General features: G+C 56.7%; 1 protein-coding gene across 1 annotated transcript in view; it reads left to right on the forward strand.

The window, feature by feature from the left end:
- Positions 1–1,771: 1,771 nt before the first annotated feature.
- Positions 1,772–17,341, forward strand: part of LOC139244978 (sentrin-specific protease 1-like) — a gene marked incomplete at both ends in the record, with an annotated part of 32,609 nt that continues 17,039 nt past the window's right edge. The window contains 6 exons of the mRNA XM_070871079.1: positions 1,772–1,955; positions 4,218–4,407; positions 6,216–6,331; positions 10,239–10,501; positions 14,994–15,057; positions 16,728–16,766. Of these exons, the coding sequence (XP_070727180.1) occupies positions 1,772–1,955; positions 4,218–4,407; positions 6,216–6,331; positions 10,239–10,501; positions 14,994–15,057; positions 16,728–16,766 (856 nt within the window). The remainder of the gene's footprint in view (positions 1,956–4,217; positions 4,408–6,215; positions 6,332–10,238; positions 10,502–14,993; positions 15,058–16,727; positions 16,767–17,341) is intronic.

Below are 17,341 nucleotides of genomic sequence, written 5' to 3' on the forward strand. Positions count from 1 at the left end.
GTCACTGGTGGAACAGGAGGGTAGAGGGTGTGGGGGGGGGGGGGGGGGGAAGAGAGAGGTAAAGATTGGGCCAGGGTTTAACGAGGTCACGGATGATGCCATGTTGGGGAAGGGGAGCAAGGAACAGCGCTGCGTGACCCCGGGGCTATCGAAGAGAGTGTTCCGGGGACACGCGGGTCAACGGAAACTTGTCAGAGATACTGATTAACGTGTTTATTGTGTCTCTCTCCCTCCCTCCCCCCCTCCCGACTCTCCTCTCCCCCTCCCTCCCGACTCTCTCTCCCCCTCCCTCCCGACTCTCTCTCCCCCTCCCTCCCGACTCTCTCTCCCCCTCCCTCCCGACTCTCTCTCCCCCTCCCTCCCGACTCTCTCTCCCCCTCCCTCCCGACTCTCTCTCCCCCTCCCTCCCGACTCTCTCTCCCCCTCCCTCCCGACTCTCTCTCCCCCTCCCTCCCGACTCTCTCTCCCCCTCCTCCCGACTCTCTCTCCCCCTCCCTCCCGACTCTCTCTCCCCCTCCCTCCCGACTCTCTCTCCCCCTCCCTCCCGACTCTCTCTCCCCCCTCCCTCCCGACTCTCTCTCCCCCTCCCTCCCGACTCTCTCTCCCCCTCCCTCCCGACTCTCTCTCCCTCCCTCCCGACACTCTCTCCCCCTCCCTCCGACACTCTCTCCCCCTCCCTCCGACACTCTCTCCCCCTCCCTCCGACACTCTCTCCCCCTCCCTCCGACACTCTCTCCCCCTCCCTCCGACACTCTCTCCCCCTCCCTCCGACACTCTCTCCCCCTCCCCTCCAACACTCTCTCCCCCTCCCTCCCGACTCTCTCTCCCCCTCCCTCCGACTCTCTCTCCCCCTCCCTCCCGACTCTCTCTCCCCCTCCCTCCCGACTCTCTCTCCCCCTCCCTCCCGACTCTCTCTCCCCCTCCCTCCCGACTCTCTCTCCCCCTCCCTCCCGACTCTCTCTCCCCTCCCTCCCGACTCTCTCTCCCCCTCCCTCCGACTCTCTCTCCCCCTCCCTCCCGACTCTCTCTCCCCCTCCCTCCCGACTCTCTCTCCCCCTCCCTCCCGACTCTCTCTCCCCCTCCCTCCCGACTCTCTCTCCCTCCCTCCCGACTCTCTCTCCCCTCCCTCCCGACTCTCTCTCTCTCCCCCTCCCTCCCGACTCTCTCTCTCTCCCCCCTCCCTCCCGACTCTCTCTCTCTCCCCCTCCCTCCCGACTCTCTCTCTCTCCCCCTCCCTCCCGACTCTCTCTCTCTCCCCCTCCCTCCCGACTCTCTCTCTCTCCCCCTCCCTCCCGACTCTCTCTCTCTCCCCTCCCTCCCGACTCTCTCTCTCTCCCCCTCCCTCCCGACTCTCTCTCTCTCCCCCTCCCTCCCGACTCTCTCTCTCTCCCCCCTCCTCCCGACTCTCTCTCTCTCCCCCTCCCTCCCGACTCTCTCTCTCTCCCCCTCCCTCCCGACTCTCTCTCTCTCCCCCTCCCTCCCGACTCTCTCTCTCTCCCCCTCCCTCCCGACTCTCTCTCTCTCTCCCCTCCCTCCCGACTCTCTCTCTCTCCCCCTCCCTCCCGACTCTCTCTCTCTCTCCCCCTCCCTCCCGACTCTCTCTCTCTCTCCCCCTCCCTCCCGACTCTCTCTCTCTCTCCCCCTCCCTCCCGACTCTCTCTCTCTCTCCCCCCTCCCTCCCGACTCTCTCTCTCTCTCCCCCTCCCTCCCGACTCTCTCTCTCTCCCCCTCCCTCCCGACTCTCTCTCTCTCTCTTTCCCCCCCCCCCCAGCCCGTGCACAGCTCCCGGCGGCCAAGAGTTTCCTGGCGTCCGGTGACCACGGCCTGGCGGGGAAGCGGTCCCTGCACAGCCCACGGGTGTTGGACCGGGCCAACGGGCACTCGCGGAGTGGGCGGGCTCCCAGCAGGCACCGGGCCGGAGGCAACGCATCGCTCCCCGCGTGGAAAACACCCAGGTTAGGCGGGGCGAGCAGGCAGGGCCGTGTGTGAGCTGTACTGAGGGGAGGGGGGGTGTGTGTGAGCTGTACTGGGGGGAGGGGGGTGTGTGTGAGCTGTACTGGGGGGAGGGGGGTGTGTGTGTGAATGGTGCAGGGGGGGGACGGTGGTGTAGGCCTGTGTGTCTGCACGCACAGGCCGGCAGAGAGAGATACACACAGGCGGAGCGAGGTACAGACCCGCACAGGCGGAGCGAGATACAGACCCGCACAGGCAGAGCGAGATACAGACCCGCACAGGCAGAGAGAGATACAGACCCGCACAGGCAGAGACGCGCACACACACACGCACAGGCAGAGCGAGATACAGACACGGACAGGCGGAGAGAGTTACAGCCACGCACAGGCGGAGCGAGATACAGCCACGCACAGGCGGAGCGAGATACAGCCACGCACAGGCGGAGCGAGATACAGACACGCACAGGCAGAGAGAGATACAGACACGCACAGGCCGGCAGAGCGAGATACAGACACGCACAGGCAGAGCGAGAAACAGACACGCACAGGCAGAGAGAGATACAGACACGCACAGGCCGGCAGAGAGAGATAAACGCACAGGCAGAGCGAGATACAGACACGCACAGGCAGAGAGAGATACAGACCCGCACAGGCAGAGACGCGCACACACACACGCACAGGCAGAGAGAGATACAGACCCGCACAGGCAGAGAGAGATACAGACCCGCACAGGCAGAGAGAGATACAGACCAGCACAGGCAGAGACGCGCACACACACACGCACAGGCAGAGCGAGATACAGACACGCACAGGCAGAGAGAGATACAGACACGCACAGGCCGGCAGAGCGAGGTACAGACACGCACAGGCAGAGCGAGATACAGACACGCACAGGCAGAGCGAGATACAGACACGCACAGGCAGAGAGAGATACAGACACGCACAGGCAGAGAGAGATACAGACACACACAGGCCGGCAGAGAGAGATAAACACACAGGCAGAGCGAGATACAGACACGCACAGGCAGAGCGAGATACAGACCCGCACAGGCAGAGACGCGCGCACACACACACGCACAGGCAGAGAGAGATACAGACCCGCACAGGCAGAGAGAGATACAGACCCGCACAGGCAGAGACGCGCGCGCGCACACACACGCACAGGCAGAGAGAGATACAGACCCGCACAGGCAGAGACGCGCACACGCACAGGCAGAGAGAGATACAGACCCGCACAGGCAGAGAGAGATACAGACCCGCACAGGCAGAGAGAGATACAGACCCGCACAGGCAGAGACGCGCACACACACACACACACACGCACAGGCAGAGAGAGATACAGACCCGCACAGGCAGAGAGAGATACAGACCCGCACAGGCAGAGAGAGATACAGACCCGCACAGGCAGAGACGCGTGCACACACACACGCGCAGGCAGAGAGAGATACAGACCCGCACAGGCAGAGACGCGCACACACACACACACGCACAGGCAGAGAGAGATACAGACCCGCACAGGCAGAGAGAGATACAGACCCGCACAGGCAGAGACGCGCGCGCACACACACACGCACAGGCAGAGAGAGATACAGACCCGCACAGGCAGAGACGCGCACACGCACAGGCAGAGAGAGATACAGACCCGCACAGGCAGAGAGAGATACAGACCCGCACAGGCAGAGAGAGATACAGACCCGCACAGGCAGAGAAGCGCGCACACACACACGCACAGGCAGAGAGAGATGCAGACCCGCACAGGCAGAGAGAGATACAGACCCGCACAGGCAGAGAGAGATACAGACCCGCACAGGCAGAGAGAGATACAGACCCGCACAGGCAGAGACGCGCGCACACACACACGCGCAGGCAGAGAGAGATACAGACCCGCACAGGCAGAGACGCGCACACACACACACACGCACAGGCAGAGAGAGATACAGACCCGCACAGGCAGAGAGAGATACAGACCCGCACAGGCAGAGAGAGATACAGACCCGCACAGGCAGAGACGCGCGCACACACACACGCACAGGCAGAGAGAGATACAGACCCGCACAGGCAGAGAGAGATACAGACCCGCACAGGCAGAGACGCGCACACACACACACGCACAGGCAGGGATGTCTGTGAAGGGGACAGCTTGGGGGGGGGGGGGGGGGGGGGGAGTGGAGGAGAGGGGAAGGCGGGTCTCGGTGTTTGCCGAACGGATTCGATCTCTGGATTGTGGAACTCTAACTAACCCCGCGTCCTTTCCCGTCGGAGCAGGGCGCCGCTCACTGCTCCGCTCACTGCTCCGCTCACTACTCCGACCCCCGTCAAGCACAGCCAGCACCAGTTCGTGCCCATGTACAGCAAGACCTTCAACAACAGGCAGCCCGACAGCAACAACCCCTCTCGCACCAGCCGGCCGGCACGCACAACGCCCACCCGGAGGTACCTCAGTACCGTGGAAGAGGTAATGAATGGATCAGTGCGGTGCGTAATTAACAATAACTTCTATTTATATGAAGCCTTCAACGTAGTTAAACGTCCCGACGATGCTTCACAGCAGCGTTATCAGCCACAACAGATAAAATTGACCCCGAGCCGCAGAAGGAGACATTAGGGGCAGGTGACCAAAACCTTGGTAAAGAGGTGGGTTTTAAGGAGCGTCTTGAAGGAGGAGAGAGAGGCGGAGAGGTTTAGGGAGGGAGTTCCAGAGCTTGGGGCCCAGGCAACAGAAGGCACGGCCACCGATGGTGGAGCGATTATAATCCGGGATGGTCAGGAGGGCAGAATTAGAGGGGTGCAGAGATCTCGGGGGGTTGTGGGGGCTGGAGGAGGTAACAGAGATAGGGAGGGGTGTAGGGGGCTGGAGGTTACAGAGATAGGGAGGGGTGTAGGGGCTGGAGGAGGTTACAGAGATAGGGAGGGTGTAGGGGCTGGAGGAGGTTACAGAGATAGGGAGGGGTGTAGGGGCTGGAGGGGGTTACAGAGATAGGGAGGGTGTAGGGGCTGGAGGAGGTTACAGAGATAGGGAGGGTGTAGGGGCTGGAGGGGGTTACAGAGATAGGGAGGGTGTAGGGGCTGGAGGAGGTTACAGAGATCGGGAGGGTGTAGGGGCTGGAGGAGGTTACAGAGATAGGGAGGGTGTAGGGGCTGGAGGGGGTTACAGAGATAGGGAGGGTGTAGGGGCTGGAGGAGGTTACAGAGATAGGGAGGGGTGTAGGGACTGGAGGGGGTTACAGAGATAGGGAGGGGTGTAGGGGCTGGAGGAGGTTACAGAGATAGGGAGGGGTGTAGGGGCTGGAGGGGGTTACAGAGATAGGGAGGGGTGTAGGGGCTGGAGGAGGTTACAGAGATAGGGAGGGGACGAGGAGTGCTGGAGGGATTTGTAAGTAAGGATGAGAATTTTCACTCTTCCTCGCCCCCTCTCTCCCCCTCGCCCCCTCTCTCCCCCCCTCGCCCCCTCTCCCCCCCCCCCTCGCCCCCTCTCTCCCCCCCTCGCCCCCTCTCTCCCCCCTCGCCCCCTCTCTCCCCCCCTCGCCCCCTCTCTCCCCCCCCTCGCCCCCTCTCTCCCCCCTCGCCCCCTCTCTCCCCCCTCGCCCCCTCTCTCCCCCCCTCGCCCCCTCTCTCCCCCCTCGCCCCCTCTCTCCCCCCTCGCCCCCTCTCTCCCCCCTCGCCCCCTCTCTCCCCCCCTCGCCCCCTCTCTCGCCCCCTCGCCCCCTCTCTCGCCCCCTCGCCCCCTCTCTCGCCCCCTCTCTCCCCTCTCTCGCCCCCTCTCTCCCCCCCTCGCCCCCTCTCTCCCCCCCTCGCCCCCTCTCTCCCCCCTCGCCCCCTCTCTCCCCCCTCGCCCCCTCTCTCCCCCCCTCGCCCCCTCTCTCCCCCCCTCGCCCCCTCTCTCCCCCCTCGCCCCCTCTCTCCCCCCCTCGCCCCCTCTCTCCCCCCCTCGCCCCCTCTCTCCCCCCCTCGCCCCCTCTCTCCCCCCCTCGCCCCCTCTCTCCCCCCTCGCCCCCTCTCTCCCCCCCTCGCCCCCTCTCTCCCCCCCTCGCCCCCTCTCTCCCCCCCTCGCCCCCTCTCTCCCCCCCCCCCCCTCGCCCTCTCTCCCCCCTCGCCCTCTCTCCCCCCTCGCCCTCTCTCCCCCCCCTCGCCCTCTCTCCCCCCCTCGCCCTCTCTCTCCCCCCCTCGCCCTCGCCCTCGCCCTCACCCTCTCTGTGTTGGTGGAATTACTCACTGACCCTCCGGAGCAGACCTGGTGATAATACGGTGTTTGTTTTTCCCCAGACCATTTGCAAGGAGGAAAAGGAGATTTATCGACAACTGCTGGAGGTAGTGACCTCGGATTACAGTAACAAATCGTCACTGTCCAGGGTGTCCAGTCCCCTCTCTCATCGAGAGCTGTGAGTATTCTGAACTAGTATCCTCATCTGCACTGTCGGCATTGGCAACAGGAGGAGGCCATTCAGCCCCTCGAGCCCGTTACATTAGGAACAGGAGGCCATTCAGCCCCTCGAGCCTGTTACATTAGGAACAGGAGGCCATTCAGCCCCTCGAGCCTGTTACATTCGGAACAGGAGGAGGCCATTCAGCCCCTCGAGCCTGTTACATTAGGAACAGGAGGAGGCCATTCAGCTCCTCGAGTCTGTTACATTAGGAACAGGAGGAGGCCGTTCAGCCCCTCGAGCCTGTTACATTAGGAACAGGAGGCCATTCAGCCCCTCGAGCCTGTTACATTAGGGACAGGAGGAGACCATTCAGCCCTTTGACCCTGTTACATCAGTCAATGAGATCGTGGCTGACCTGTGACCTAACTCCATATACCCGCCTTTGCCCCATATCCCTGAATACCCTTTGGTTAACAGAAATCTATCAATCTCGGATTTAAATGAACAATTGGCCCCCAGCATCAATTCCCGTTTGCGGAAGAGAGTCCCAAACCTCTCCCACCCTTTGTGTGTAGAAATGTTTCACAACTTCACTCATGAAAGGTCTGGCTCTAATTTTCAGACTCTGCCCCTAGTCCCAGACTCCCCAACCAGCGGGAACAGTTTCTCTCTCTCTACCCTCTCTGTTCCCCGAAATATCCTGAAAACTTCCATCAGATCACCCCCTTAACCTTCTAAATCCCGGGGAACACAACCCCAGTGTAATCTCCCCTCGTAATGTAACCCTTGGAGTGCGGATATCATTGAGGGGAAATGTCTTCACCCAGAGGGTGGTGGGGGTCTGGGGGGGAACTCACTGCCTGAAAGGGGGGTAGAGGCAGAAACCCTCACCACATTTGGACGTGCGCTTGAAGTCCCGTAACCTGCAGGGCTACGGACCCAGAGCGGGAAAGTGGGATTAGGCCGGGATAGCTCTTGGTCGGCCGGAGCGAGGCGGACTGATTCGATACTCCAGGGAATACAAGCCTACGTTATGTAATCTTCCCACAGTAACATGTATTTATACAGCGCCTTTAATGTAGTGAGACGTCACACGCCGCTTCACAGGAGGGTTGTGAGACAAAAGATTTGACCCCCGAGACGCACAAGGAGAAATTAGGGGCAGGTGACCAAAAGCTGGGTCAAAGAGGTCGGTTTTAAGTAGCGTCTTGAAGGAGGAGAGAGAGGCAGAGGGGTTTCGGGAGGGAGTTCCAGAGCTTGGGGCCCAGGCAACAGAAGGCACGGCCACCGATGGTGGAGCGATTATAATCAGGGATGGTCAGGAGGGCAGAATTAGAGGAGCGCAGAGATCTCGGGGGGGGGGGGGTTACAGAGATAGGGAGGGGTGTAGGGGCTGGAGGTTACAGAGATAGGGAGGGGTGTAGGGGCTGGAGGAGGTTACAGAGATAGGGAGGGGTGTAGGGGCTGGAGGTTACAGAGATAGGGAGGGGTGTAGGGGCTGGAGGAGGTTACAAGGATAGGGAGGGGTGTAGGGGGCTGGAGGAGGTTACAGAGATAGGGAGGGGTGTAGGGGCTGGAGGGGGTTACAGAGATAGGGAGGGGTGTAGGGGCTGGAGGGGGTTACAGAGATAGGGAGGGGTGTAGGGGGCTGGAGGAGGTTACAGAGATAGGGAGGGGTGTAGGGGCTGGAGGAGGTTACAGAGATAGGGAGGGGTGTAGGGGCTGGAGGAGGTTAGAGATAGGGAGGGGTGTAGGGGCTGGAGGGGGTTACAGAGATAGGAAGGGATGTAGGGGCTGGAGGAGGTTACAGAGATAGGGAGGGGTGTAGGGGCTGGAGGAGGTTACAGAGATAGGGAGGGGTGTATGGGCTGGAGGAGTTTACAGAGATAGGGAGGGGTGTAGGGGGCTGGAGGAGGTTACAGAGATAGGGAGGGGTGTAGGGGCTGGAGGAGATTACAGAGATAGGGAGAGGTATAGGGGCTGGAGGAGGTTACAGAGATAGGGAGGGGTGTAGGGGCTGGAGGAGATTACAGAGATAGGGAGAGGTATAGGGGCTGGAGGAGGTTACAGAGATAGGGAGGGGTGTAGGGGGCTGGAGGAGGTTACAGAGATAGGGAGGGGTGTAGGGGCTGGAGGAGATTACAGAGATAGGGAGAGGTATAGGGGCTGGAGGAGGTTAGAGATAGGGAGGGGTGTAGGGGCTGGAGGAGATTACAGAGATAGGGAGAGGTATAGGGGCTGGAGGAGGTTACAGAGATAGGGAGGGGTGTAGGGGGCTGGAGGAGGTTACAGAGATAGGGAGGGGTGTAGGGGCTGGAGGTTACAGAGATAGGGAGTGTGTAGGGGCTGGAGGGGGTTACAGAGATCGGGAGGGGAGAGGAGGAAATGGAAGGATTTGTAAACAAGGATGGAGAATTTTGAAATCGAGGCGTTGTTTAACCGGGAGCCAATGTAGGTCAGCGAACACAGGGGATGATGGGTGAGTGGGACTGGGTGTGAGTTAGGATACGGGGGCAGTGAGCACTGAGGGTGATGGGTGAGTGGGACTGGGTGTGAGTTAGGAGACTGGGTCAGTGAGCACAGGGGGTGATGGGTGAGTGGGACTGGGTGTGAGTTAGGACACGGGGTCAGTGAGCACAGGGGGTGATGGGTGAACGGGACTCGGTGCGAGTTAGGACACGGGGTCAGTGAGCACAGGGGGTGATGGGTGAGTGGGACTGGGTGTGAGTTTGGACACGGGGTCAGGGGGTGATGGGTGAGCGGGACTGGGTGTGAGTTAGGACATGGGGTCAGGGGGTGATGGGTGAACGGGACTCGGTGCGAGTTAGGATACGGGGCAGTGAGCACAGGGGGTGATGGGTGAACGGGACTCGGTGTGAGTTTGGACACGGGGGCAGTGAGCACAGGGGGTGATGGGTGAGCAGGACTGGGTGCGAGTTAGGACACGGGGTCAGTGAGCACAGGGGGTGATGGGTGAGTGGGACTGGGTGTGAGTTAGGACACGGGGGCAGTGAGCACAGGGGGTGATGGGTGAGTGGGACTCGGTGCGAGTTAGGACACGGGGTCAGTGAGCACAGGGGGTGATGGGTGAGTGGGACTCGGTGCGAGTTAGGACACGGGGTCAGTGAGCACAGGGGGTGATGGGTGAGTGGGACTGGGTGCGAAGTAGGACACGGGGTCAGCGAGCACAGGGGGTGATGGGTGAGTGGGACTCGGTGCGAGTTAGGACACGGGTCTGCACCACCATTCAATATGATCATGGCTGATCCTCTCTCTCAACACCATATTCCCGCTTTCTCCCCATACCCCTTGATGCCTTTTGTGTCTAAAAATCTCTCTATCTCCCTCTTAAATATATTCAGTGACTTGTTCTCCACAGCCTTCTGTGGTAGAGAATTCCACAGGTTCACCACCCTCGGAGTGAAAACATTTCTCCTCATCTCACTCCTGAATTTCCTCCCCCGTATCCTGAGACTGTGAGCCCTTGTTCTAGACTTCCCAGCCCCGGGGAAACACCCTCCCCACATCCAGTCTGTCCAACCCCGTCAGAATTTTATACCTTTCAATGAGATCCCCTCTCATTCTTCTAAATTCCAGTGAACACAGGCCCAGTCGACCAATCTCTCCTCATACGGCAGTCCTGACCTTCCAGGAATCAGTCTGGTGAACCTTCGCTGCCCTCCCCCTATGGCAAGTATATCCTTCCTTGGGTAAGGAGACCGACACTGCACACAATACTCCAGGTGTGGTCTCACCAATGGAAGGATGTGGCGATCGGGCGGGGAAGCGTTGCGGTCTAAGATCGGCCATGATCGTATTAAATGGCGGAGCAGGCTCGAGGGGCCGAATGGCCGACTCCTGGCTCTTAATTCTTAAGTTCTCGTCTTTACTTTGGGGGTTTTCCCCTTTTGTGTTTTCCAAGGTCGGCTTTCCTGGGCTCAAGCCTGCCTCTGTTCCAGAAGATGGATTCCGGCGAGCGGCACCTCTCAGCGGCACGCGGCGGGGCTGAATCGGAGACCAACTCCTGCGTCCTGTCCCGCTCCTCCTCCAGCCCCCCCGTCTCCTGTAGCCCGCTGCCGAGCCCCGCACAGCCGGGCGCTCACCTCGCCAGCCAGGAGGCCGGCTCAAGTCCCTGGTGCAGTGAGAGCGCAGCCCTGCCGGAGGGAGAGCAGGCAGCGGACACAGGTACAGCCACAACGCGAGCACTTGGAATTATCGAGCGTTTTTTTCTTCAACCGGCAAAGTGAGCGGGCAAAAGAAAAATCTGGCAGTCGCAGTACTTTGTGGGGAAAATGTGAGGTTCATCCACTTTGGCGGAAATGATACCAAAAGCAAATTATAATTTAAATCGAAACATAGAAAATAGGTGCAGGAGCAGACCATTCGGCCCTTCTAGCCTGCACCGCCATTCAATGAGTTCATGGCTGAACATGCAACTTCAGTACCCCCTTCCTGCTTTCTCGCCATACCCCTTGATCCCCCGAGTAGTAAGGGCCACATCTAACTCCCTTTTTTGAATATATTTAGAGAATTGGCCCCAACAACTTTCTGTGGTAGAGAATTCCACAGGTTCACCACTCTCTGGGTGAAGAAGTTTCTCCTCCTCATCTCGGTCCTAAATGGCTTACCCCTTATCCTTAGACTGTGTGAGCCCCTGGTTCAGGACTTCCCCAACATCGGGAACATTCTTCCTGCATCTAACCTGTCCAATCCCGTCAGAATTTTAAACGTTTCTGTGAGATCCCCTCTCATTCTTCTGAACTCCAGTGAATACAAGCCCAGTCGATCCAGTCTTTCTTGATATGTCAGTCCTGCCATCCCGGGAATCAGTCTGGTGAACCTTCGCTGCACTCCCTCAATAGCAAGAATGTCCTTCCTCAGATTAGGAGACCAAAACTAAACACAATACTCCAGGTAAGGCCTCACCAAGGCCCTGTACAACTGTAGCAACACCTCCCTGCTCCTATACTCAAATCCCCTCGCTATGAAGACCAACATACCATTTGCCTCCTTCACCACCTGCTGTACCTGCATGCCAACCTTCAATTAAGAAAGATTGGATCAACTGGGCTTGTATTCACTGGAGTTCAGAAGAATGAGAGGGGACCTCATAGAAACGTTTAAAATTCTGATGGGACTGGACAGGTTAGATGCAGGAAGAATGTTCCCGATGTTGGGGAAGTCCAGAACCAGGGGTCACACAGTTTAAGGATAAGGGATACGCCATTTAGGACCGAGATGAGGAGAAACTTCTTCACCCAGAGAGTGGTGAACCTGTGGAATTCTCTACCACAGAAAGTTGTTGAGGCCAATTTACTAAATATATTCAAAAAGGAGTTAGATGAAGTCCTTACTACTCGGGGGATCAAGGGGTATGGCGAGAAAGCAGGAATGGGGTACTGAAGTTGCATGTTCAGCCATGAACTCATTGAATGGTGGTGCAGGCTAGAAGGGCCGAATGGCCTACTCCTGCACCTATTTTCTATGGTTCTATGTATAATTTAAATGGAGAAAAATTGCAAAGTGCTGCAGTACAGAGAGACCTGGGGGTCCTTGTGCATGAATACATTTAAGTCAGAGATAGACAGCCAATAAGGGAGTGAAGGGTTATGGAGAGCAGGCGGGGAAGTGGAGCTGAGTCCATGATCGGATCAGCCATGGTCGTATTAAATGGCGGAGCAGGCTCGAGGGGCCGAATGGCCGACTCCTGCTATTTCTTACGGAACACAAAAAGTTAGTATGCAGGTACAGCAAGTGATCAGGACGGAAAATGGAATGGAGACCTTTATGACATCGAAGCACTGACCACACTCGACCAGCTCCGCTGGGCAGGGCCACATTGTCCGCATGGTTCCCCCCCAGACAAGAGACTCCCCAAAGCGAGCGCTCTACTCGGAACACCTTCACGGGCAAACGAGCCAAAGGTGGGCAGAGGGAACGTTACAAGGGACCACCCTCAAAGCCTCCCTGATAAAGTGCAACATCCCCACCGACACCTGGGAGTCCCTGGCCCAAAGACCAGCCCGCCCTAAGTGGAGGGAGTGCATCCGGGAGGGCGCTGAGCACCTCGAGTCTCGTCGCCGAGAGCGTGCAGAAACCAAGCGCAGGCAGCGGAAGGAGCGTGCGGCAAACCAGTCCCACCCTCCCCTTCCCTCAACGTCTATCTGTCCCACCTGTGACAGGGACTGTGGTTTCCGTATTGGGCTGTTCAGCCACCTCAGGACTCATGTTTAGAGTGGAAGCAAGTCTTCCTCGATTCTGAGGGAGTCCCTATGATGATTGGCTGATTGGATCATGGACTCACCTCTCATTCTCCTGAACTCCAATGAGTAGAGGCCCAACCTCCTCAACCTTTCCTCATAAGTCAACCCCCCCATCTCCGGAATCAACCGAGTGAACCTTCGCTGAACTGTCTCCAAAGCAAGTATATCCTTTCGTAAATACGGAGACCAAAACTGCACGCAGTACTCCAGGTGTGGCCTCACCAATACCCTGTATAACTGTAGCAAGACTTCCCTGCTGTTATACTCCCATCTCCCATCACGTCACTCTTCCGGAATGTGTTATTCGGTTGTTCCAACTTTGCCTCAGTTCCTGATGACGTGTGAATTAACCTTGTTTCCGAGGCTTTGCGATGTGTGTTCCCAAGCATCCCTTCAGATGTTGTTACAATAGACTGTTGACTCACTCTTGTCTCTTGTGGTTGTGTTACTCAGTTGTGAATCAGTCTGTATTAAGATTAACACAACAGATGATTCATTAACCATCAAGCTTTGCTGAGTAGCAAGAATTTCTGCTTCCCGTTCTTAACCCAGTGTAAGCGGCTCTTAAGAGAAGTAGCGGCAGGGATTGTGGATACATTGGTTGTAATTTACCAAAATTCCCTGGATTCTGGGGAGGTCCCAGCAGATTGGAAAACTGCAAATGTAACGCCCCTATTTAAAACAGGAGGCAGACAGAAAGCAGGAAACTATAGACCAGTTAGCCTAACATCTGTGGTTGGGAAAATGTTGGAGTCCATTATTAAAGAAGCAATAGCAGGAAATTTGGAAAAGCAAAGTTCAGTCAGGCAGAGTCAGCATGGATTTATGAAGGGAAGTCATGTTTGACAAATTTGCTGGAATTCTTTGAGGATGTAACGAACAGGATGGATAAAGGGGAACCAGTGGATGTGGTGTATTTGGATTTCCAGAAGGCATTTGACAAGGTGCCACATAAAAGGTTACTGCACAAGATAAAAGTTCACGGGGTTGGGGGTAATATATTAACATGGATAGAGGATTGGCTAACTAACAGAGAACAGAGAGTCGGGATAAATGGTTCATTCTCTGGTTGGCAATCAGTAACTAGTAGGGTGTCACAGGGATCAGTGCTGGGACCCCAACTATTTACAATCTATATTAACCACTTGGAAGAAGGGACTGAGTGTAACGTAGACAAGTTTGCTGACGATACAAAGATGGGAGGAAAAGCAATGTGTGAGGAGGACACAAAAAATCTGCAAAAGGACATAGACAGGCTAAGTGAGTGGGCAAAAATTTGTCAGATGGAGTATAATGTTGGAAAGTGTGAGGTCATGCAGTTTGGCAGAAATAATCAGAAAAGCAAATTATTATTTAAATGGAGAAAGATTGCAAAGTGCCGCAGTACAGCGGGACCTGGGGGGTACTTGTGCATGAAACACAAAAGGTTAGTATGCAGGTACAGCAAGTGATCAGGAAGGCCAATGGTATCTTGGCCTTTATTGCAAAGGGGATGGAGTATAAAAGCAGGGAAGTCTTGCTCCAGTTACACAGGGTATTGGTGAGGCCACACCTGGAGTACTGCGTGCAGTTCTGGTCTCCGTATTTACGAAAGGATATACTTGCTTTGGAGGCAGTTCAGAGAAGGTTCACTCGGTTGATTCCGGGGATGAGGGGGTTGACTTATGAGGAAAGGTTGAGGAGGTTGGGCCTCTACTCATTGGAGTTCAGAAGAATGAGAGGTGATCTTATGGAAACGTATCAGATTATGAGGGGGCTCGACAAGGTGGATGCAGAGAGGATGTTTCCACTGATGGGGGAGACTAGAACTAGGGGGCATGGTCTTAGAATAAGGGGCCGCCCATTTAAAACTGAGATGAGGAGAAATTTCTTCTCTCAGAGGGTTGTAAATCTGTGGAATTCTCTGCCCCAGAGAGCTGTGGAGGCTGGGACATTGAATATATTTAAGGTGGAGATAGACAGATTTTTGAGCGATAAGGGAGTGAAGGGTTATGGGGAGCGGGCGGGGAAGTGGAGCTGAGTCCATGATCGGATCAGCCATGGTCGTATTAAATGGCGGAGCAGGCTCGAGGGGCCGAGTGGCCGACTCCTGCTCCTATTTCTGATGTTCTTATCCCTTATCGCTCAAAAATCTGTCTATCTCCACCTTAAATATATTCAATGTCCCAGCCTCCACAGCTCTCTGGGGCAGAGAATTCCACAGATTTACAACCCTCTGAGAGAAGAAATTCCTCCTCATCTCAGTTTTAAATGGGCCGAGCCCCTATCCTCAGACTGTGACCCCTAGTTCTAGACTCCCAGCCTGGGGGAAACAATCTGCTTCGAGCAACATGTCTGTCTGTGTCCGTACGCCAACGCGTAAGGCAGTCCCGTCAGCTTCCAACGAGTGTTGTACTCTTTTTTTTTGTCCTCAGGATCAGACTCTGAATCGGTGATTGTAGTGAGGGTGAAAGAGGCCCCGAGAAGGGATCGAGCGAGGTAAGAACTGTTCAACACAGCTCACGACCCTGGGAGTGTTTGATGGGACAGTGTAGAGGGAGCTTTACTCTGTATCTAACCCCCTGTACCTGCCCTGGCAGTGTTTGATGGGACAGTGTAGAGGGAGCTTTACTCTGTATCTCACCCCCTGTACCTGCCCTGGGAGTGTTTGATGGGAAAGTGTAGAGGGAGCTTTACTCTGTATCTAACCCCGTGCTGTACCTGCCCTGGGAGTGTTTGATGGGACAGTGTAGAGGGAGCTTTACTCTGTATCTAACCCCCTGTACCTGCCCTGGGAGTGTTTGATGGGACAGTGTAGAGGGAGCTTTACTCTGTATCTAACCCCCTGTACCTGCCCTGGGAGTGTTTGATGGGACAGTGTAGAGGGAGCTTTACTCTGTATCTAACCCCCTGTACCTGCCCTGGCAGTGTTTGATGGGACAGTGTAGAGGGAGCTTTACTCTGTATCTCACCCCCTGTACCTGCCCTGGGAGTGTTTGATGGGAAAGTGTAGAGGGAGCTTTACTCTGTATCTAACCCCGTGCTGTACCTGCCCTGGGAGTGTTTGATGGGACAGTGTAGAGGGAGCTTTACTCTGTATCTAACCCGTGCTGTACCTGCCCCGGGAGTGTTTGATGGGACAGTGTAGAGGGAGCTTTACTCTGTATCTAACCCCCTGTACCTGCCCTGGGAGTGTTTGATGGGAGAGTGCAGAGGGAGCTTTACTCTGTATCTAACTCCCTGTACCTGCCCTGGGAGTGTTTGATGGGACAGTGTAGAGTGAGCTTTACTCTGTATCTAACCCCCTGTACCTGCCCTGGGAGTGTTTGATGGGACAGTGTAGAGGGAGCTTTACTCTGTATCTAACCCCGTGCTGTACCTGCCCTGGGAGTGTTTGATGGGACAGTGTAGAGGGAGCTTTACTCAGTATCTAACTCCCTGTACCTGCCCTGGGAGTGTTTGATGGGACAGTGTAGAGGGAGCTTTACTCTGTATCTAACCCCCTGTACCTGCCCTGGGAGTGTTTGATGGGACAGTGTAGAGGGAGCTTTACTCTGTATCTAACCCCCTGTACCTGCCCTGGGAGTGTTTGATGGGACAGTGTAGAGGGAGCTTTACTCTGTATCTAACCTCCTGTACCTGCCCTGGGAGTGTTTGATGGGACAGTGTAGAGGGAGCTTTACTCTGTATCTAACCCCCTGTACCTGCCCTGGGAGTGTTTGATGGGACAGTGTAGAGGGAGCTTTACTCTGTATCTAACCCCCTGTACCTGCCCTGGGAGTGTTTGATGGGACAGTGTAGAGGGAGCTTTACTCTGTATCTAACCCCCTGTACCTGCCCTGGGAGTGTTTGATGGGACAGTGTAGAGGGAGCTTTACTCTGTATCTAACCCCCTGTACCTGCCCTGGGAGTGTGTGTATGTCCGCGGATCAAGGCAGGAATCGAACTCTGGCGTGATGCCCCCCACAGTTCAATATCATGTAGGTTCAAGGGAAGGTGGGCGGCCGGAGACCATGGACCCCCTCTCGCCTTCCCCCCTGCGAGAGTCGGCATCCACCCTTGGGCGATTGCTCAGGGGGCCCTGGAATCTGGAATGGGACTGACTGGAGTCTGATCTTTGGGTTCATTGCTACCTTCTGTGTGTTCACTTTTTCTCTTTTTTTTTGCAGGATGCCAGAATTTGACGCAGTGCATTGGATCAAAGAGCTGTAAGTTTTATCTCCCAGCCCTGTGCTTTATCACCTTCGTCATAGGCAGTCCCTCAGAATCGAGGAAGACTTGCTCCCACTCTAAACACGAGTCCTTAGGTGGCTGAACAGTCCAATACGGGGAACCACAGTCCCTGTCACAGGTGGGACAGACAGACGTTGAGGGAAGGGGAGGGTGGGACTGGTTTGCCGCACGCTCCTTCCGCTGCCTGCGCTTGGTTTCTGCACGCTCTCGGCGACGAGACTCTAGGTGCTCAGCGCCCTCCCGGATGCACTCCCTCCACTTAGGGCGGACTGGTCTTTGGGCCAGGGACTCCCAGGTGTCGGTGGGGATGTTGCACTTTATCAGGGAGGCTTTGAGGGTGGTCCCTTGTAACGTTTCCTCTGCCCACCTTTGGCTCGTTTGCCCGTGAAGGAGTTCCGAGTAGAGCGCTCGCTTTGGGGAGTCTCGTGTCTGGGGGAACCATGCGGACAATGTGGCCCTGCCCAGCGGAGCTGGTCGAGTGTGGTCAGTGCTTCGAGGCTGGGGATGTTGGGCCTGGTCGAGGATGCTAACGTTGGTGCGTCTGTCCTCC

This window comes from Pristiophorus japonicus, unplaced genomic scaffold (genome assembly GCF_044704955.1).
Source record: "Pristiophorus japonicus isolate sPriJap1 unplaced genomic scaffold, sPriJap1.hap1 HAP1_SCAFFOLD_2088, whole genome shotgun sequence".
Classification (NCBI taxonomy): Eukaryota; Metazoa; Chordata; class Chondrichthyes; family Pristiophoridae; genus Pristiophorus; species Pristiophorus japonicus.